We start from the raw sequence: 22,319 nt of genomic DNA, 5'->3' as shown, positions 1-22,319 counted from the left end.
AACACTCCAATCCAATACATGAACATGAAAAAAAAAAAAAAACCCTAGCTCTTAAATTATAAATGTTTACCCTGACATATGTCAGGAATACAGGAACCATTTATAAGAATTTTGTGCATTTCTAAAGAAGTTTTAACTTAATATTTTATAAATTAAGCTGAAAATTGCTGCAATGTGGAAAGCTAAATGTGGTACTTATTTCAAACTGCTAGGTGCTATTCTGCATAACATTAAGGATAATTTGTGTGTTGTGAAAACATAATACCATATACAGATGAAGTATTATAGAACTGTATATCTGAAACCAATATGATTTTATTAACCAATGTCATCCCAATAAATTAAATGAAAAAGAAAAAAAAGAATCATTTGTCTTTTGGACCAGTTATTTCCATAATTTAAAATGTATTCTGTTTTGAGCATTTTATACTTAATCAAAAACTAAAAATCTTAAGTGTAAATATCATTGAACCAGACATGAGGACATTGAAAAATGCTGATCTCAATGAGACATTAGTGGAATAATAAAGTAGACCTTGAAACAAACAAATTATACAATAATGAAAAGTTATTTTTGAATAGAATTCTTGGAATAGAAGAATGACTGAAACTGAAGAGAGAAAAAAAGAATTAAGTAGACCTACCAAAAATGCAAAATCAGTTAACTATAATCAATAGGAAAAGCTTAACAGAGGAAATATACTACAACTCTAAATCTTGCAATATAAGTACTGGGGTGAAAATTAAACACATTGAGTAAAACCAATGACCTACTAACAACTATTAACATTTGCGAGACTAGCATACATTTGCAAGAACATCATGTAAACATAGCTGGGAACTTTAAGCTTCCATGAGTGTAGAGAGTTAAAACTAAATAATGATTATTCTTACTCATTGCTATATTTAGAAAGCCTAGCATAGTGCCTGACACATAGTAGGAATACAATAAGTTTTGTCCAATTAAAGAATATATATAAAGAGATAATATGCAAATTAGCCAGGACACCGTAATGTCACAACCGTTCAGGAGGCTGTGCGCGCAGGTGGGTAGGAGGGGACTGCGTGCACAGTGAGGCAAGCCACATATGGCGCAGGCCCGCAGAGAACACCACACACGCCGGCAGTCCCACCTCTGCACGTGAGCTGCAGAGGAAACACCTTTTCTGACCACTCATTGGCTAAGCTCCCTGTACACCACCACTGCAGTGTTCTTGGTAACTTGGGTAATAAGAATCCAAGAAGGTGATCTAGGGTTTTTACACCTCACTCCTGAAGGAAAAAACGAAGGTCTGCTGCTGGAGGGGCTAAGAAATGTCATATTCTGCCCTAGCTGGTTTGGCTCAATGGATAGAGCCTCGGCCTGCCGACCACAGGGTCCGGGTTTGATTCCGGTCAAGGGCATGTACCTAGGTTGCAGACTCCTCCCTGGCTGGGGCCCAGGTCAGGGCTCATGCAGGAGGCAACCAATCAAAGTGTCCCTCTCACATTGATGTTTCTCTCTGTCTTTCCCTCTCTCTTCCACGCTCTCTAAAAATCAATGGAAAAATATCCTCAGGTGAGGATAAAAAATAAGAAAGAAATGTCATATCCTATGAAAGAGATATCTTGAAAATGCCTAAAGAAAGTTGTCATTTTTTCGTGGTAAAGGGGCTGGAGTCCATGTTGATGAAAACACCTTGGCAACTACAGCAACCAGCAGTGGCAGCAGGAGCGGGGTGATGGGGGCAGCGCCTTACCCTGATCAGCCTGGTTGCCTCCTGCAGAGGGAGGCCAGACTGTGGCTAAGGGAGTGGGCCTAAGCCATCCATAGGACATCCCCTGAGGGCTCCCAGATTGGAGAGGGTGCAGGTCGGGCTGAGGGACCTCCCCGCCTCCCATGCACAAATTTCATGCACTGGACTTCTAGTCCTATATAATAAAAGCCTAATATGCAAATCGACAGAACGGCAGAATGACATGCACTGACCACCAGGGGGCAGACGCTCAATGCAGGAACTGCCCCCAACCCGCAGGCCCCAGGCTAGCCAAGGTGGGTGCCAGCAGGGGCCCCCCCAATTGCCCTGCCAGTAGCCCCACGGAGGGAGGCAACTGGTGGCAGCGGATGTGGGGCCGGCAAGCAGGTGGCACCAGGCCAGCCAAAGCAGGTGCCAGCAGGGGCCCCCTGATCGTCCTGCCGGTCACCCCACAGATTAGCCCTGCTCGCCAGCCAGGCCTGGGGACCCCACCTGTGCATGAATTCTGTACACGGAGCCTCTAGTGGCATATATAATCACTTAACCCAGTTATTTCCATTATTCAGTGGGCTATTTGATCTGGAATTGAAACTAGTTAATCCAATAAGGCATCTACATAAATGTAAATCTACAATCAAATATGCCACTCATATGTTGGGGTATGTTTTTCAGGCCTGAAAAAGAAACAAAACCCTGCCATCTGTAATTAGTAGAGTTGCACTGCCACAACCAAGATCCTTTTTGGAGTGTTTGCAGAATACCAAGGTCTTAGTTGGGTTTCCCTTAGAACAGTGGTTCTCAACCTTCCTAATGCCACAACCCTTTAATACAGTTCCTCATGTTGTGGTGACCCCCAACCAGAAAATTATTTTCGTTGCTACTTCATAACTGTAATTTTGCTAGTTATGAATGGTAATGTAAATATCTGATATGCAGGATGTATTTTCATTGTTACAAATTGAACATAATTAAAGCATAGTGATTAATCACAAAACAATATGTAATTATATATGTGTTTTCCGATGGTCTTGGCGACCCCTGTGAAAGGGTCGTTCAACCCCCAAAGGGGTAGCGACCCACAGGTTGAGAACCGCTGCCCTAGAAGCAAATCCTAAAACAAGGATTGAGTGCACTTGATTTATTTGGAGCAGTAACCCTGACAGAGGGGTGGGAAAGTAATAGAAAAAAAGAAAGGCATCCAACACAGGGACATTGTTAAAGCAACTACCCCAGTTGACACCACAAGAAAGCTCTAGAATTATTCCAGCAAAGGGGTGAAGAACCTGAGTATGTATACCAGTGATGGTGAACCTATGACACGCGTGTCAGAGGTGACACGCAAACTCATTTTTTTGGTTGATTTTTCTTTGTTAAATGGCATTTAAATATGTAAAATAAATATCAAAAATATAAATCTTTGTTTTACTATGGTTGCAAATATCAAAAAATTTCTATATGTGACACAGCACCAGAGTTAAGTTAGAGTTTTTCAAAATGCTGACACGCCAAGCTGAAAAGGTTTGCCATCATTGATTTATATCTTTACCCCATAGATCACTGGGTTAAGGGCCATCACCTGAGGGACATTAGTTTCCACATTTTTTTCAGCCTACCAAGCATGTGGACAAAGTGGATTAAAGTTAGCCCCTCAACAAAGATGTAGTTGCTGGGCCCTTGGAAGTCAAGCTGGGATGGATGGAAAATAGTAAGAGAATCTGAGAAGATATGGGTGAGACACTCATAGTGTCTGCTACACTAGGCAAGCAACAGTAATCTCTCTATATAAAACCCTAATATGCAAATAGACCGAACAGCGGAACAACCAAACAACCGGTCACTATGATGTGCGCTGACAACCAGGGGGCATGCGCGTGAAACATGGCGGGCACTGGTCACGGCGGGATGGTGAAGCAGGTCAGTGGGGGCCCAGACCAAGGCAGGTGGCTGGTCACTGTTATGAGGGTGAGCCTCTGATGGTTCCTGAAAATTCTTTGCTCCCGCACGAGGTGGTCCCACCTGGCGCTCGCACCTGCTGCAGGGACCAGCCCCGCTCGCACCCTCAGGGCTTCTGTACCTCCCCCTGCTCCTGAGGGGCGATCAGGGCTGGCAGCTGCCTCTCACACCTGCTACTGGCAATGGCCCTGCTCGCACCCGCTGCTGGCACCTGGCGCCGGTCCCAATCACTTGCTGCCATCAGCGGGTGTGAGCGGCAGCTGCCAGCCCCGAGGGGAAATTGGGGCAGCAGTTGCCACTCGCACCCGCTGCTGGTGCTGGCCCTGCTCACACCCGCTGCTGGCACCAGCCCCAATAGCTTTGCACCGTTAGCGTGAGGGAGTGCCAGCAGCGGGAGCAGGGCTGTTGGCAGACAGAGGACCAGGGGCAATGGTGGGAGGGGCCAGGCAGGGGCGCGGAGGATGGGCCAAGACCCACCCCTGTGTCCACTGCAGCCTCGTGGCCCACAGTTCCTTTCAGGGTGCACGAATTTGTGCTCTGGGCCCCTAGTTGTTACATAGCAGAAGAGGCCCTAGAGTAAAAAATAGGATATGATAATAAAATGATTCCACTTTGTTAGTTTAATAACAAAGATGGCTTATATTGATTAATTAAGCTTTGAATTATCTGGATGTATGAGGAGGGTAAAACTTACTCTCAGATGATCATGTATAACTTCTTAGCACCAAGCTAAATAGCTTTTAAGGGCACTATTGTTAGTGGCCTCTACTGTCTACACTCAGTAAATCACTGTTGCTTGATGAAGGAGTGAATAAATGATTTATGACTGAGCTATCAAGGAACACATATGCCAGAACACAACATGCAGTCATAGCAGCCCACTTGCTATGCATTTAAATTTTTTAAAATTCACTTTTGACAACAGGGATAACTTTGATGCAGGACTTTTTCTTCTGTGAGACAGCCATATACTGTTTTAGCCATACAGTATCAAGAATAAAAATAATAGCCCTAACCGGTTTGGCTCAGTGGATAGAGTGTCGGCCTGTGGACTGAGGGGTCCCAGGTTCGATTCTGGTCAAGGACACGTCCCCAGTGTGGGGGGTGCAGGAGGCAGCTGATTGATGTTTCTCTCATCGATGTTTCTAGCTCTCTGTCCCTCTCCCTTGCTCTCTCTAAAAAAATCAATAAAATATATTTTAAAAAAAGAATAAAAATAATATATTAAACCCCAATAATTTCCCCCTAATATAAACACAATTATAAAGTAAATTAAAAATCTAAAGTAAAAAAGCATCTTGAAAGACATACGGTTATTTAACTTCTTTTTCTCTGTATGTTCAATGTCCCACATTCTTTCTCAAGATCTAATGGCATTTGAAAGCTAAATTTTTAATATAGATTTTATGTCTTATCATAAACCTCCAGTTAAATTTTGTTGCTTTCAGAAATCGTCTGTATGCCTGTTCAGTATGCTTCAGTTGGAGGTGAATTATCATTTCTGGTCCGTATTTTTCTTTACAGATTAAGCTTAAGACACGGAAATAATGTATTCTTTGTTGTTCAAAGGGGATCGATTTGAGGGTTATTAAAGTTGATAATGAGTCCTTTAAAAAAAAGTAGAAATCAATTCTGAGCAAGAAAGTTAAGGTAAGCAATATTATAAGAAACTGAAACCAAAGATGACTTCATTTTTGTTAATTTAATAAGTATCATGTGTCAATTCGAATATTATTGTTTTCCTTTTAATGAAGATGGCTTATACCAATTAATTAAGTTTTGAATTATCTGGATATATGAGGAGGTATAAAACTTACTCTCATTTAGGCTGATCAAGAATTGCTTAATTTGATCTCAGAATGAAATTTCCCTTTAGGCTATGAATTTCATCCAGTATAGACCAGAATAATGATATACTTTAAGCAACTGCCATTTATCAAGAAAACCAGAAGTATTTACTAGAATAAATTTCTAAAGAAATTTAGAGATTTAAAACCCTAATATAAACTGATGATAATATTTAATATTTTTCAACCTCCCCAAATTACCAGTATCTCCTTAATGCCATGCAGCATAACAACATTACATTTAATGCACTCATTACTTTGAGTAAAACAATAAAATGGAGTTACTGAATTTATAAAACCAAAGATTACAGCCAAAATCAAGTTGTTCTCAGCAAGGTTAATTGTCCCATGGACCCTACTGTAAACAGTTTTCAACTTTAGTTAAAAGAAATATATTACAAATCAGAACAGAATCACTAACATCAACTTTCTTCTTTGAAACAATAGGAAAATGGGCCCTCTCCTGTTTGCTCAGTGTTTAGAGCGCTGGCCTCTACACCAAAGGGTCTAGATTTGACTCTCAGTGAAGGGCACATACCTCAGTTTCAGGTTAAACTCAATGTGCGTGATGCAGGAGGCAACCAAATGATGTGTCTCTCTCAAATCAATGTTTCTCTCCCCTCCCCCTCCTTCTTTCCTCCCACTCACTCTAAACATCAATGGGAAAACATCCTCTGGTGAGGATTAAAAAATATATATATATTAAACAATAGGAAAATGGGCCCCAAATTAAAATGATACCAATATATTTTAGTTCTTCAGAATGAATTAAAATTATTTATTAAATATATGCCAGTGCGTATATATGACATTAATGGTTCTGAACTCTGACTGAGCTATGAAATAGAAAGTAAGGCTGCCTCAGTCACATCTTAGACCTACTGTATCAGAATCTCAAGGAGTAATACTCACTAACTTATCTGCAGGCTGAGGCTAACTTGTCACAACATGTTATCCATTTCTGTTCTTCTATATAGAATTCATTCATATTAACATTTTCGGGCACCACATATTTTCCAGGCACTGTACTATATATTTTCACATACTACTTCAGATACATTAAGCCTTAGATAAAGACTGACATGTTAATAGTTAACAATATTGATATGATTCATATCCCTATTAACAACACAAGGTAATTTATTTATTTTTGTTAATCTACAACTGAGGATATATATTTTTTTCCATTGCTTTTCAAAGAAAGAGAGTGGGAGGAAGGAAGGGGGAGAGAGAGAGAGACATCGATTGGTTGCCTCCCACACAAGCCCCAACCAGAGATGGGAAATGAACCTGCAACCCTGGAACCTGTCCTCGATTGGGAATCGAACCCATGACCCTTTGGAGCACAAGCCAATGGTCTGACCACTGAACAACACTGGCCAGGGCCACAAAATATTTCAATGTTGATAGGAATATAGTATAATTCACATAGCATAACCCACTTAGCTCAATACTGACCTCACTGCTAGGTTTCAAATATTAAAAATCTACACTAATGCCGAAACCGGTTTGGCTCAGTGGATAGAGCGTCGGCCTGCGGACTGAAGGGTCCCAGGTTCGATTCTGGTCATGGGCATGTACCTGGGTTGCGGGCACATCCCCAGTAGGAGATGTGCAGGAGGCAGCTGATAGATGTTTCTCTCATCATCGATGTTTCTAACTCTCTATCACTCTCCCTTCCTCTCTGTAAAAAGTCAATAAAATATATTTTTAAAAAATCTACACTAATAAAAGACAAAGATGCTAATTGACCGTACCTTTGCTATGCCCAAGCCACACCCACCAGCCAATCAGAGCAACTATATGCAAATTAACCCAACCAAGATGGCAGCTGGCAGCCACAGAGCTGGAGCAAGCCAGAGGCTTGGCTGTCCTGGCGATGGAGGAACCAAGCTTCCTGCCTGCCCTGGCAGGCTGTGGCCTCTGCAAAAGGCAACAAAGTTTCAATTACAGAAGCTAAATAAATCCCAGATACCTGCTTCCAACTAGCCTCCACTGGGAGCTTGGGTGGCTGGGGTCTGTGGCCAGGCTGCAAACAGCCATCAGTCCCTCACCAGGGCTGGCCAGGCACCCCAGCAGGGACCCCCACCGTGATCCAGGACACCCTTCAGGGCAAACCAGCCAGCCCCCACCCATGCACCAGGCCTCTATCCTATATAATAAAAGGGTAATATGCAAATTGACCCTAACAGCAGAGTGACTGGGAATGACTGGTCACTATGACACACACTGACCACCAGTGGGCAGACGCTCAATGAAGGAGCTGCCCACTGGTGGTCAGTGTGCTCCCACAGGGGGAGCTCTACTCAGCCACAAGCCAGGCTGCCAGCTGCCAGTACAGCAGTGGTGGTGGGAGCTCTCCCGCCTCCTCAGCAGTGCTAAGGATGTCCGACTGCAGCTAGGCCTGCTCCCCGCTGGCAAGTGGACATCCCTCGAGGGCCCCAGGCTGCCAGAGGGATGTCTGACTGCCAGCTTAGGCCCAATCCCCCAGAGAGCGGGCCTAAGCCAGCAGGTGGTCATCCCCCAAGGGGTCCCAGACTGTGAGAGGGCACAGGCAGGGCTGAGGGACTCTCCCGAGTGCACAAATTTTTGTGCACCAGGCCTCTAGTTTATCACATTAGCCCTGGTCAGCATGGCTATTGGTTGGGCTGCATCCTGAGCACCAAAAGGTTGCTGGTTGGATTCCAGGTTGGGGCACATGCCCAGGGTTTCGGGCTTGATCCCCAGTGAGGGTCATGCAGGAGGCGGCCAATGGATGTTGAGCTCTCACAATAATCTCTCTCTCTCTCTCTAAATCAATAAAGATATATATTTTTTAAATTATCAGATTATTTCCTTGTTTAACAATGCAAGCTAAAACTACTAGTGTGGGTTTAATAATCCATGCTAATATTGTCTTCTGCAAGGAACAGTTGTCATAATTCATTTACTAAATGTCTTATAACACTTCTAATATTTCTTCAAATATCTGAGCACTAAATATTGATTTCCCAAACTTAGCTAGAACAAGTGAATATTAAAGATTAAACTAAAACCCCCTTTGATGACTTCCTGTTTAGACTATTTCCCTTAATGTTCTGAATGCCCCTGGGCATAACTGAAAGGCCCTGTTACTTTTCCTGTACCATTGTGTTAAAGTTTAAGTGAGTTACATCATTGACTCGATTAACAGTTTTTAGAAGATTAATTAGCATCCCAACAGAAATTTAACTGAACTTTTCATTAACACCTTAATCTTGATAGTATCAATTTTCCTCTCCGAACACTCTGAATTCCCAGAGACGGCTTCTAAATATGGAGCCTCTATTTACTTAATGGAGCTTTAAACCACTGAGAGCAGCTCTGTGGGGTGCTGGGGAGCTCAGAGGAAGATGTGAAATGGGCTGCTTACGAAAAAGAATGCAAACTAGGCCCTCTCAGCCTTGCAAATTTCAAGCACTATATATCCCTTACCCTGATTGCAACTTCAGCAAAGTGAAGTGGTTTGTTTATTGAAATAATGAATAGTAGATGGCATCCATTTTAGTGGAAAGTTTTAATTTGTGATTCCCTGAGGCTGTGTGAAATGAAGCACCCTTATTTATTCCTGTAAATGAAGCCAAATTACTTCTGGAATTTCTTCAGAGAAAGACCATCAAGAACACTGATTTGACACATTAGTTTCTCAAATAAAACATTTAATGAATGTGCTTTTGTAATGAAGAACACTGTTTCTATCAAGATTATTTTTATTCCTGAAGTATGTTATTAACTGATTAAGTTTCTACTTTCAAAAACTAATGCTGAGGACATAGTTTTTGATGTCCTCAGAAACTCAGAAAATAAAAACCTCTATTCTGTCTGATTTTACATTTATTTTAGTTAAAATATCAGTTATTTCTGAAAGCAATCATTAGCACCACAATAACATCTTATTATTAAACTTCAATGAGCAAACAATTCAAATGGATTAAATAGTAGTGAGTTTTTAGAAATACGAGACTAAACTTTACCCTTGCCAAATCTTAAAAGAGAACTACCTTAAAAATTCATAATTTTAAGAATGGAGAGATTTAAATTGCCTAGGAGAACAAAACAATTTCAAAACTCTCAAATACTTAAGAAATATCCATGATAGAGAGGAGAACCAAGATGGTGGTGTAGGCAAACGCTTGTACTCACTGCCTCCCACACCACATCAAAATTACAACTAAAATACAGAACAACCATCATCCAAAACCACTGGAAAGCTGGCTGAATGGAAGTCCTACAACTAGAGAAGTAAAGAAGAAAGCACATTGAGACTGGTGGGAGGTACAGACGTGTGCTGCTTAATCGGGAGGGAGATTGCCTCTGTGGAGGCTGCCCAGAAGAGCAAGCGGTCCAAGGTCCACACCAGATGCCCAGCCCAGAGTCCCAGACCTGGGAAAACAAGTCCCTACTAGCAGTAAGAACTACCAGCTGTAAAAACCAGTTCAGACGAACTGAGTGACACACATTCTGCTAGAGACCCAATTGCTCCTCTTAAAAGGCTGGCAGCACAAACTGAATTTACAAGTTCCTGCTTTCTCTGAGCTCCAGTGGCAGGTGAGGCTCTGGGGGACCCAGACACATATGAGGAGAAACTGGACTGTCTGGCATCAGGGCAGGAACTTGGGGGCGGCTTTCTTCTAGACAGAAATATTTGCAGGGATCATTGTTCCCCTGCTGGGACCTCCCTGGTGCAGGGCTGACTGGCAGCCATTTCTGTTTGCTCTGCCCTGGTGATTCCCTGAAACCCCACCCCACCCAATTTACAACCCCACCCAAGCTGTGTGCAGCAGCTTTTGCATATAAATGGCCTGTTCTTTCTCAGGTCTAAAAACCTGTCAAACAAGTTGCAGCTGGGTCAGGGAGCCTGAAACCTATCAATAAAAGGCCCAAGACCTGGCACCGGCACCAGCACCAGCCTGCCTTGCTTCACAGCTGGGCGTCATCTGGGCACTTCCAAACCCAATACAAAGAGGAGGAATCTGCAGATCACTCTGTAGCTCCTGCTGGGTGGCCCCAGACAGTAGCTGACTTTGCACCTCCCTGGAGACCCAAGGGCCAGTGTACCCAGTGGTCAGTGTCAGACCATGCCAGATTACAACTCTTCACAACTGTGTGCCGAGCCAGCTCAGCCAAGGGATCCACAAGCCTGAGTGAGGGCGGTGAAGGATGGAGAAATGACAAAGAGAATAAGCTGGGTCTAGGTGGATCTTCCTGTGCCTGGCTGAGACTACAGAGAGAGATCCAGAGGCAAGCTGAGCCTTTATTTTATAGCCAGAAGTAAACAAGGTAGTGGTCACCATAGTTACAATGTTATGAGTTTCACTTGTTTTGGCAGCACTTGCTGCATCTCCCTCAGCCCATTAGCTTCCCAGATAAGATCTAGGGAGTGTCATAAGGTCAAGCCTAATTATGCTAAGAGGACTGTGCCCTCTAAGCTGGGACTTGTTTGTGGCTTTGCCAACAGGTCAGTCTGAGGCTTAATCCTATAGTTGTGCCCTACAATCCATAAGAGACACACTCAAGGGGCAGACTCAGTGAGCAGCAAAGCCCCACTGACGCAAGTTCTGCTCCATATGGGTGGCTCCTGCATAGGAGCTCTCCCACTGTACTCAAAGCTGGTCCTCACAGCCAATTGGCCTGGAGGTCAATCCCTCCCAGTGACACCAACAGCAATCAAGTCTCAACTACAACAAACTGTGCTTACAGCCCACAAAGGGGTGCACCTAGAGCCTCCATCTCAGGTGACTGGAGAGGCTGAGCCAAAGGGCCCTATAGAACACCTACTACACAAGGCCACTCTACAAACTCAAGGAGACACAGCAGCTCTACCCAATACATAGAAACAAACACAGGGAAGCAGCCAAAATGTGGAGACAAAGAAACATGTCACAAATGAAATGAAATGAAAGAAATGGAAGAAAGCAAACCACTGGATATAGAGTTCAAAACCATGCTGGTAAGGTTACTCACAAATCTTCTAGAAATCTCCAAAAAAATGGAAAAGGACCAGTCAGAAATTAAACATACAATGACTGAAATAAAGAATAATATACAGGGATTCAACAGTAGAGTAGAGGATTCTGAGAATCAAATCAACAATTTGAAATATGAGGAAGCAAAAAACACCCAACCAGAAGAGCAAAATAAATAAATAAATAAATAATCCAAAAATATGAAGATAGTGTAAGGAGCCTCTGGGACAATTTCAAGCATACCAACATTCACATTATGGGGGTGCCAAAAGAAGAGAGAGCAAGATACTGAAAACCTATTTGAAGAAATAATGACAGAAAACTTCCCCAACCTGGTGAAAGAAATAGACTAACAAGTCCAGGAAGCACAGAGAGTCCCAAAAAAAAAGGAACCCAAAGAGGATCCCACCAAGACACATAATTAAAATGACAAGGTCTAAAGACAAAGAGAGAATCTTAAAAGCAGCAAGAGAAAAGCAATTAGTTACCTACAAGGGAATGCCCATATGACTGTCAGTTGATTTCTCAACAGAAACTATGCAGGCCAGAAGGGAATGGCAAAAAATATTCAAAGTGATGAATAGCAAGGACCTACAACCAAGATTACTCTACCCAGCAAAGCTATCATTTAGAATTAAAGGTCAGATAAAGAGCTTCACAGACAAGAAAAAGCTAAAGTATTTCATCACCAGTATTGTATGAAATGTTGAAGGTTATTCTTTAAGAAGAGTAAGAAGAAGAAAAAGAAAAAAAATATAAACAACAAAATGGCAACAAATACATGCCTATCAACAATTAAATATAAAAAATCAAAATAAACAAATAAGAAATCTAATGAACAGAATAAACTGGTGAATAAAATAGAATCAGAGACATGGAAATAGAATGGACTGACAATTCTCAGAGGGAAGGGAGTGTGGGGGTGGGAAGAGATTAAACAAAGATCTTACATGCATATATGCATTACCTATGGAGACAGACACTAGGGTGGAAAAGGCCTGGTGTGGGTTGGGACCCGAGTGGATGGGGGGCAATGGGGGAAAAAGAGGAACATCTGTAATAATCTCAACAATAAAGATTAAAAATAAATTTTACAAATGCCATTGCTTTCTCACACCATGTAATTTTAAAAAAATAAATACACAGTATTAGAGACAATATTAAACACTGAATTTGTATAAATATTAAATATATTTTTCAAATTTTTGGTAAAAATTTTAATAACCTTTTCTTCATAACTTTTAATATAAAAATGTTTCCTTGAAATGCCTACTATCAATTCCCGATCAAGACATTTTAAGAATGAGCTCTTTGAATTCTTGATTGTCATCATCAAAGAAAACTTTGTTCATACAAGTAAATAAAAAAAGTATAAATATTTTTATAATCATTTTAAAGTTTACAAAGGTTGAAATTATGTTAAAGACTAATTATCCTTTTCTTTAAATGGCAAATGTAATGTTCAAATTCTTGTGATAATATGAATAAATGAATTTTGAAACCAGTTGAAGTTTTCATGCCAAGTATTTCAAAGACAATGATATTTTATCTGCAGGACACAGGGGCACCACCAATGCAACTGCCTTGCAGCGAGCATGGTTGGAGGAGGGATAACATTAGCTACAAAGAGAAAGGCCAGCTATCTGTAATGCCAGAGCAAAGGCTGCCTTGAAGCTGCATCTACCAGAAGACTCTACCTTCACAGACATACTCTTACCAGCCACACAAACCCTTCTAGCAGCTCCATGGTTCTGTGAAAAACCTAGGATGAAGATGTGGGATAAACTTAAATATTAAAGAAATGCATAGATTTGGGGAGCTTCTTTCCAGCAGTGTCATTGAAATGCCATAGCTATCTTCTGTGTATTGCAGTTTAGAATACAGTGCAGCAGAAAACTACTTCTGAACTTCCTGAAAAGACTATTTGATCAAGTTGGACTAGTTTGGTTCTGGGAGAAGGAGTTAAAAGTAGCATTTTTTAGGCACAGAGCTCAGCCTAAATAGACTTATGAATAATGAACATTTGTTGGTTGCATACCATTCCCTCCTTTGCACCTCCTGAGAGTCTTCAGATTTTCCTCTGGTTAGCAGCTGCTCCTTCTCAAAGCCCATGCTTCCTTAAGTTCTGGATCTAAGCTAACTAAAATATTTGCAACCTCAAACCTCGTGGCCTCCATTCCTCATTCAAGGGTAAAGTTGCCAAGGGCTTTTTCTTTTTTAAATTTCCTTTTCTTTTTCTTTTTTTATTTCCATTGCTTTCCAGAGAGTGGAAGACAGGGAGGGGGGGAGAGATAAACATCAATGTGAGAGACACATAGATTGGTTGCCTCCTGCTCACACGCAGAAGACCAACTGGGGCTGGGATACATATATGCCCTTGACCAGGAATCAAACCCGAGACCCTTCAGTCCCTGGGCCTACACTCCAACCACTGAGCCAAACCAGCCAGGGCACCAAAGGCTTTTGAAAAAGAAAGTTCCTGCTCTTTTGAAATCGCTACCAAAGAGATTCTCTCTGTCATTACATTGGAAACTGCAGTATGTCAAATGAAAAATGACCCACAGGGATGAAAAATGGGGAAAGGAAAAAATCTTACTCTTTTTATGCATAACAGAAATATGCACATAGTACAAAAACAGATATATAGGATATCTGTGGTATTAACACTTTAGAGGGCATTAGAAAAAGTCTTAAAACACTCCTTAGGGGGGCAATCCTATATAATAAAAGCCAAGCGACCAAAACGACGAAATGTCCAGAATGACCAGAGACCAGAATGACCATGGGCCCTCACCCAGCCAGCCCCACCCCCCAGTGGGAACCCCCACCTCGATGGGGGGCATGGCCAGCCTGCAAACCCCCCCGCAGCCCCTCACCCCTGCCCCCCAGCGGGGACCCCACCCCGATCCAGGGCCCCCATCAGGGCAGGCTGGTCAGCCCCCACCCATGCACTGGGCCTCTATCCTATATCATACTATATAATACTATATAATATATATATATATATATACACACATATATATATATACACATATATATATACTATGTAATAAAAGGGTAATATGCAAATTGATCCTAACGGTGGAACAACCAGAACGCTCACTTGACCAGTCACTATCAGGTGCACTGACCACCTTTTGGTCTCTTTCCCTGGCCAGCAGGCTCTGATTGCCTGATGGTGAACCGTGAGCCAGGGGTGGGTAGCGGCCCACCAGTCGCCCCACAAACAGAGGGCAATCTGCGGTGGGGGCAGCGAGCAGGAGGGGACGGCTGACCTCTCCGTCCCTTCCCCCTGCCATCAGACTCCAATCACCTGATAGCAAATGGGGAACCGGGGTGGGTGGCGGTGGGTGGTGGGGCCGGCTGTGGGCAGCCAGGGAAGATGGCCCTGATCACAGGCCAGGCCTAGGGACCATACTTGCGCATGAATTTCATGTGCCAGGCCTCTAGTAATAAAAATAAAAAGGTTGAGAAACACTGTTCTAGGGCAATGGCAAATACCACAAAAGGCAGAAGACAGTAATGGAAACTCATTTTTTAAATATTTTTATTGATTTCAGAGAGGAAGTGAGAGGGAGAGAGAGAAAGAGAGAGAGAGAGAGAAACATCAGTGATCACTGATTGGCTGCCTCCTGCATGCCTCACACTGGGGATTGAACCCACACCTGGGCATGTGCCCTGACCAGGAATCAAACCATGATCTCCAGGTTCATAGGTCAACATTCAAAAACTGAGCCACACCAACTAGGCAGGAAACTCATTATTAATGCTAGCATTAAGTTTATGGATCAAATGACACCTGAAGCCCATTCTAGCTCTGGAACTTAGCCAATAAATCCACTTTTTTGTTTAAGCCATTTTGTGTTGAGTTTCCTATCATATATAACAAGTCATATTAACTGACAAAATATGGAACTCTGCATCTGATGTATTGTTATATATGCCAATACAACAGAACACTGAAGTGGAACTATTTTAGTCTGTTTCTGCTAAGCCTCCATGAAAACAGGTGCCAGATATCCTTAAATTCAAAATAAGCCCAATAAGATGAGAATCCCATTTAGAACATGCAAAAAGATGGTGGGAATGGATCTCAAAACTCTTTTGGCTCTCATCCCCTGGATAGTGTAAAAGGGTTAAAATTGAAGACAGAGTCCAAGGTCAGAGAGGAGTTATGAGGACACTGACATAAAGTTGGGTGGGGAGAGTGCTCAAACTGGGAGGGACTTGAAGGAGACCACTTAAATAGCTTGATATGTATCTTTGGAAATTTGTAGACACACAATAGACTAGTGAACCAAAGTTGGTGTGAAATTATGAAGTCCAAGTTTCCATCCTTAACTCAGTTAAAGGGAACGCAGTAAAAAAATTGAGGTTAATTAAGATGGGTTCAGCTCCCCTCCTTCATTTCTCTATACTGACCCTTGAACAACACAGGGGTTAAGGACATTGATCCCCGTCATGCAGTTGAAAATCCATATATAACTTTTGACTCCCCCAAAACTTAACTACCTTTGGTATCCAAGGGGAATTCATTCCAGGACCCCTCACAAATACCAAAATCTATGGATGCTCAAATACCCAATATAAAATTGTGAAGATCTATGCATACAGTTGGTCCTTCACATTCGCAGACTCCTAAACACAGATCAGAAACAACACAGATAATTACTGGGGGGAAAAAAGACACCCACAGTCCTAGCCAGTTTGTCTCAGTGGATAGAACATCAGCCCATGGACTGACAGGTTCCAGGTTCAATTCCAGTTCTGGGCATGTACCTCAGTTGCAGGCTCGATCCCAACCCTGGTCAGGGCTCATGTGGGAGACAACCAATCAATGTGTCTCTCTCACATCAATGTTTCTTTATCTCCATCTCTCTCTAAAAATCAATGGAAAATATCCTTGGGTGAGGATTAACAATAACAAAATAAAACAACACCCACAAATCTGCATATAAGAGAACCCACCCAATTCTAACCCATGTTGTTCAAGGGTCAACTGTGCTTAGGATTCTGATCACAAGTGACAAAAATACAACTTGAATTACCTTAAATGAAATATGGAAATTTATCAGTTCACATAATCAAGTCACAGAATGGAGAGGTAGATTGGACCTTGGGGATGACTGAATCCAGGGACAAAAACACTGGGACTTTCTTATTAGACACTAGTGAAAAGGTATCGATGTCAGGCAGACACCCTCCCCGCCCCCCACAAAAAAAAAAAAAAGACAAGATGGTCTGCAAGCAAATAGACATGAATTGATTTTAGACTAATATGAATATCAGAAGTCAAAATTGGTGGATAAGACACAGCAGCAGAAATATTGGGGTAGATGTTCAAAATCATGTAGAAAATTCACTTTAAAATGCATCCAACAACAACAAAAAAATAGAGCCTGGCCGTTGTTGCTCAGTGGTTGAGCATCAACCTATGAACCCAGAAGGTCACGAGGGTCATGGTTCATTTCCAGTCAGGGCACATGCCTGGTTTTCGTGCTCAATCCCCAGTAGGGGTCATACAGGAGGCAGCCAATCAATGATTCTTATCATTGATGTTTCTATCTCTCTCCTTCTCTCTCTCCTTTCCTTTCTGAAATCAATAAATATATATTTTTAAAAAGATAGATTCATTTATGTATGTATGTATGTACTGGACAGATGTGATAAATCAAGCACAATAAAATATTAATGGTAGCATCTTGGTAATAAATATGTCTTCACTGTAAATTTTTCTGTATGTTTGATATTCTTCATAACAAAATGTTGGGGGTAGGGGGTTACAGGCAGAACAGCAGAACAGCTTCATGGCTATATATAGTGATTAGTCCCTTGTCAGCAGAATTCTAGTCCTAAACCAAAGGTATAGAACACACCTCTTGCATTCTAAGGAAAGGGAGGACTGGCCAAAGCTATTCATTCATCTACAACATATAACAAATATTTCTTGAGTTCTCATTTGGTAGCATCCACTGTATTAAAATCAAGGTGTTAAACCAGATATGACCTGCAGAGTCAGAGCACAAGGTTAAGAGGTGACCATTCTAGCTTGGGAATTCGTATAGAAAAACTACAGGTAAAAAATGGTTATCTCATTGACTTAACCTGCTTCAAATTGGTTTTATTAGTGCAGTAAGCATCATTTTACATGTAGAAATAAAGCTGATTTCTCACTTGGACAACTGAGTAGATGATGGGATCCTCCATGGAGACAGAAAATGCACACAGAACAAGTATGTGGTATGTGATAACTTTTAAATTTGCTTTTGGAATCTTGAAATTTACATGTTACAGCTCAATAGAGATGTCCAATGGGTTCAGAATTCTGGAAAAAACCTGAGCTCTAGGAGAGATTGGGAGTCATCATCCTAACAGTGGTATAGGTCATCAAAACCCTGAGTAAAATCATCCAGAGTATCGTGAGAAGATACTATTCTTTCATTCTTTTATCCATTCACCAAGCTCTCATCAAGTGTTTCTAGAACTATGAAAAAAAAATGAGTATTTTCCAGGAATTCATAACTTCTCTTTCTTTTTTAATCTTCACCTGAGGATATGTTTTTATTGATTTTTAGAGAGAGAAAGGGAGAGAGAGAAACATCAGTCTCTTCTGAGAGAATTTTACATCCTTGGTCCTTAAATCTTCATCTCTAACTCCAATTTTCTCATTAGGCTTCAAGCCAAACTAATGAAATAAAGAATAACAGCTAGTTTAAAACAAAAAAGTTGTGTTGATTGCACAACACAGGCCCTACTTTCCGCCTTGGAGATACATTGACCTAGGACACTGATGGCGAACCTTTTGAGCACGGCGTGTCAGCATTTTGAAAAACCCTAACTTAACTCTGGTGCCGTGTCACATAGAAATTTTTTGATATTTGCAACCATAGTAAAACAAAGACTTATATTTTTGATATTTATTTTATATATTTAAATGCCATTTAACAAAGAAAAATCAACCAAAAAAATGAGTCCGCGTGTCATAGGTTCGCCACCACTGACTCTAGTTCCTCCTGGCTTGTGAGGACCACAGTTGTTTCACAAGGAGAAAAGTGGGATGCTCTAAATGACAGCCCCTGAAGAGCGAGACAGAACTGTTAGTGTGTTATGGCTGCTGCTCACCCTCCTTTATTGCTGGTTGGAGTTTGGGGTTCATATCCAGGTGACTATCTCCATAGATTATTTAAGCCAGGCACCACTTAACTCCAGGAGCCTCTGCTTGCTGTGGACACCTGGGCTCTCCAGAACGCTGCCCACAGCCAACACAGGAGCAGGCATTTCTTCACGTGGACCTAGAGCTGGTCTCACTTCACCTCCTCCCACCCGCCTGCTTACAGCGAATATACGTTGCTGATGTACAAAGATGTCTGCAAAACTCTACAGCTACACATGCTGTCTTTTCTACCCAACCATGCTTCTTGTGATTTGGACTCCATGTCCCAAGACTGGCCTTCTTTTTGGCTAGCATTCAGGCTCAATGAAACCTTACTTAAAAATACACTTCACTGTGGAAGTCAATTTTTTTGTTTAACATTTTAATCTTGGAGTCTATTTGCTCATGTCCCCAAGATGGCAAACATTTTTTTTTCAAGGCTATTGTTAATGGTTAATTATAAATGCACGGTGCTCCACACTCTATGTGTACTATTAATGCAACCCACAACTTCAGATAAACACAATACGTTATATCAAATTATAAATATCTACTTTACCTAATATTAACTTCCGTTCCTGCGCACTCAGCCTACGTATTGCTATTCAGGTTACAGGCGCTGGCTTGCTCTGTATTATTTGCTTTAGAATCTCTCATAGTCACGGGTTGGCTCAAAGTAACAGTAGTAACTGCTTCCTTGCCTATACATTGAGGGAAACACATTTTCCAAGGATTCTTTAAAAAAAAAATAGTGCAGCTTGGTTTAGAAGTAAAACTACAAAGTAAGTTTCGTCACAAAAACAGTCCAACACGACCCCGGCTGTCTGCAGGTCTCTGACAAAACGGGAGCGGGTCCATATCATACTTCAAGAACCAGAGTCGGAACCAGAGCTTTCAACTTTCCCGCTGGTTCCTACAGGGCCAACCGCACCGCCGCTCCGTCTTGCTCTGCGCCACTTCCGTTCGCGCATTTTAAGGACGTCAGAGCGTCAGCTCTCGCGGTATCATCTGTTGCTGGGGCCCTTTAACAAAGATCTCGCGAAGTTTGTTTTACAGATCCAAGTTGGCCTCTGACCCTCCCCCACCGCACCCTCAAAACTAGTCTTCCTTTCTCTGTCTCGGTTACAACATTCTTCCCTCCCTCAGCTCTCGTCCCACCTCCCGTTTCCGATTTCAAGCCGGAACCGGAAGTCTAGTGGGCGGGGCTCAGCGGCGGAAAGCGCAGAGGAGCCGGAGCGGGGACTCGGCTGTGGCCGCTGCCCCTGTCCCTTCCACGGATCGCCGTGGCTCCAGGCTGACGGCAGGTCCGGAGGCGGGTGGGCGCGGGTCTCCCCCGGAGTGTCCGGGCGGCGGCCTCCCCGGGCCCCCCGGGCCCCGCGAGAGATCATGTCTACAGCCTCCGCGGCTTCCTCCTCCTCCTCGTCTTCGGCCAGTGACATGATCGAAGCCCCCTCCCAAGTCCTCAACTTTGAAGAAATCGACTATAAAGAGATCGAGGTGGAAGAGGTGAGCGAGGCCCGGCTAGGCGGTGCGGGCCCCGGCCGGTCCCGCCTCTGCCTAGTCCCGACTCTTACGGCGTCTCTCTCTCTGTCCCTCTGATTTGCGGGGCCCGCGGGGTTCACCTGGGGTCCTCATCGCCCCACGGAGACCGGGTGTAGAGGAGCTCCACGCGCGCCGCTGCTCCGAGGTCGCGCTCTCTGGGCCTTCCTTAGGCTTTCTCGAGTTGGATTTGAGTCATCTCAAGGGGGAAGATGAACTGGTGAGACCGTCCATCGGTTAAGGCGTAAATTCATCCCAGACCGTGGCCGTTTGGAGCGTCATTGCACCAAGACGCGGCGCTCTTAAGGGCCAAGGCTTGTCCTCTCGCTCTGCCTGGCGCGTCCTGGGCGCTCGGTAAATGGTCAGTTAATGCATCTTCATGTATAACGAGGTGTTTCCCCGAGTGTGGAATGGCTTCTCTCGCCGATTCCTTAGAGCAGTCGTCAGAATGCTAAATGTTCCGCCTTCCATTGGACTAATTTAGATGCATTTCAGCCTCAGTAATACAGGCTGGCTACGATGAAAAGCTATTTCAAGGAGCATATTCTGAAGAGATAACTAATGATTTCCGTGATCAGACACCTCTGCTAGAAAATCCGAGTCCATTCTCTGTGCTGTCGTAATTTAAGTTTAGAGCAAGGTAATATCGTGTCTTTAGTACATTGCTTCTTTTCAGATTCACAGAGGAGTAGATTGGCTCTAAGGACCATCACGTTTAGAAAAGCAAAAACTGTACATATTTTAAAGACTCGCTTTTGTAAAGGGTTAAACTTTGGTTGAAAATACTATCAGATATTATTTGTGCATCATTTTAAAAATTAAGTACTTTGCATTACATATGCCGTGAAGAACCCTGTATGTCCTATATTATAGATTCTCAGTTTTCACTACTTTCAAATTCCAAAATTATTTTTAAGTAGTGGAACACTAGAAGTAGTGAGGTAATTTTCATTTAACAAACAAGTGATTTTCTATGCATGTTTTGGAAAAATAATGTATTAATCATATTTTTTATTTCATAAGGTAACCTTAGAGATCACTGAGAACAACCTTATTTTACAAGGTAGTTATAAGTGGGATGAGAAAGGCCTTTGGGGTTAGAGGAAGGTCCAGTATATCAGCCATACCACTTAATAGCTGTGTGATTCAGAGCAAGTTTCCTATCCCCTGTGAGATTTAGTTTTCTAGCTATAAAATAGGGGTAATTTCTATTTCATTTATTTGTATAACAGAGCCTACTAGGCAATATGCAAACCACCAAACACAGTGTCTGACACATATTACTAGGAAACTGAGTTCCAGAGAGGAAGTGACCTGCTTTAAGGTCACATGGCTAAAAGAAGGACCTGTATTTTGAAAAGAGGGGGGAATTTTTTTTCGTGTGTGTTTTGTTTTGTTTTGTTTTGTTTTTCATATTGATGCTATGATAAATTACTTTTTCAGAAGTGGGTAGTTGATCCAGCTTTCATGGCTAGCATTCTTGCTTTTTTAAGAATAAAAATTCAGTGAGTCAGTATAAAAGAATTGCAGTTTTTAAATAAACATTTACGTCTACTCTGGTGAACTGTCATACTTGTAGACTACAAATTGTTATATAATAATAACTTGTACTTCATGGTCAACCAAATGCTTTCACAGACTGACATCATTTGATCCTTACAACTTTAGTTTTTGCATACTACTTTCTAAAGCATTTTACATTCTTGCTTGGAGGAATGAAAGTTACTAAGAAAACATTTTGCTGCTCTTCTCCCAAAGCCATTTAACTTCTGATTAGGTTTTTATATTTCCAAAGACCCTTCTTTGAGTTTATATAATGTTTCAACCTTTTTTTGGTATATTTAGGACATTCCTGAGATCTAGATTTTTGTTTTTAAATGAAAATTTCTAATATTAGGCAGTCATTTAGTTTTTTTTAAATATCCAGTTTATTTGCACTTTAAGGTTGACTTTCAACCTTCCTGATGTTGAAGCCATTACATAATTTCCATCATATATTCTTCCTATGCACACATTAAAAAAGTGTTACGTGATCCAGGGTGTACCATGGGTTCTCAGTAACTATTTCATGAATAAGAGAATACAGAAAGATGACCAGAAACAAAAA

At 42.1% G+C, this 22,319-nt stretch overlaps 1 protein-coding gene across 3 annotated transcripts in view; it reads left to right on the top strand.

The window, feature by feature from the left end:
* The first annotated feature begins 19,880 nt into the window (after nucleotides 1-19,880).
* Nucleotides 19,881-22,319, top strand: part of MAP3K7 (mitogen-activated protein kinase kinase kinase 7) — a 63,452-nt gene continuing 61,013 nt past the window's right edge. For all 3 annotated transcript variants that reach the window (XM_081095094.1, XM_081095093.1, XM_081095092.1), the window contains exon 1: nucleotides 19,881-20,179. In XM_081095094.1, coding sequence (XP_080951220.1) covers nucleotides 20,060-20,179 — 120 coding nt within the window. In that variant the 5' untranslated portion in view covers nucleotides 19,881-20,059. The remainder of the gene's footprint in view (nucleotides 20,180-22,319) is intronic.

This window comes from Myotis nattereri (genome assembly GCF_964212035.1).
Source record: "Myotis nattereri genome assembly, chromosome: 6".
NCBI lineage: Eukaryota > Metazoa > Chordata > Mammalia > Chiroptera > Vespertilionidae > Myotis > Myotis nattereri.
The sequence above is the reverse complement of the archived record's forward strand: the minus strand, read 5'-3'. Positions and strand labels throughout refer to the sequence as shown.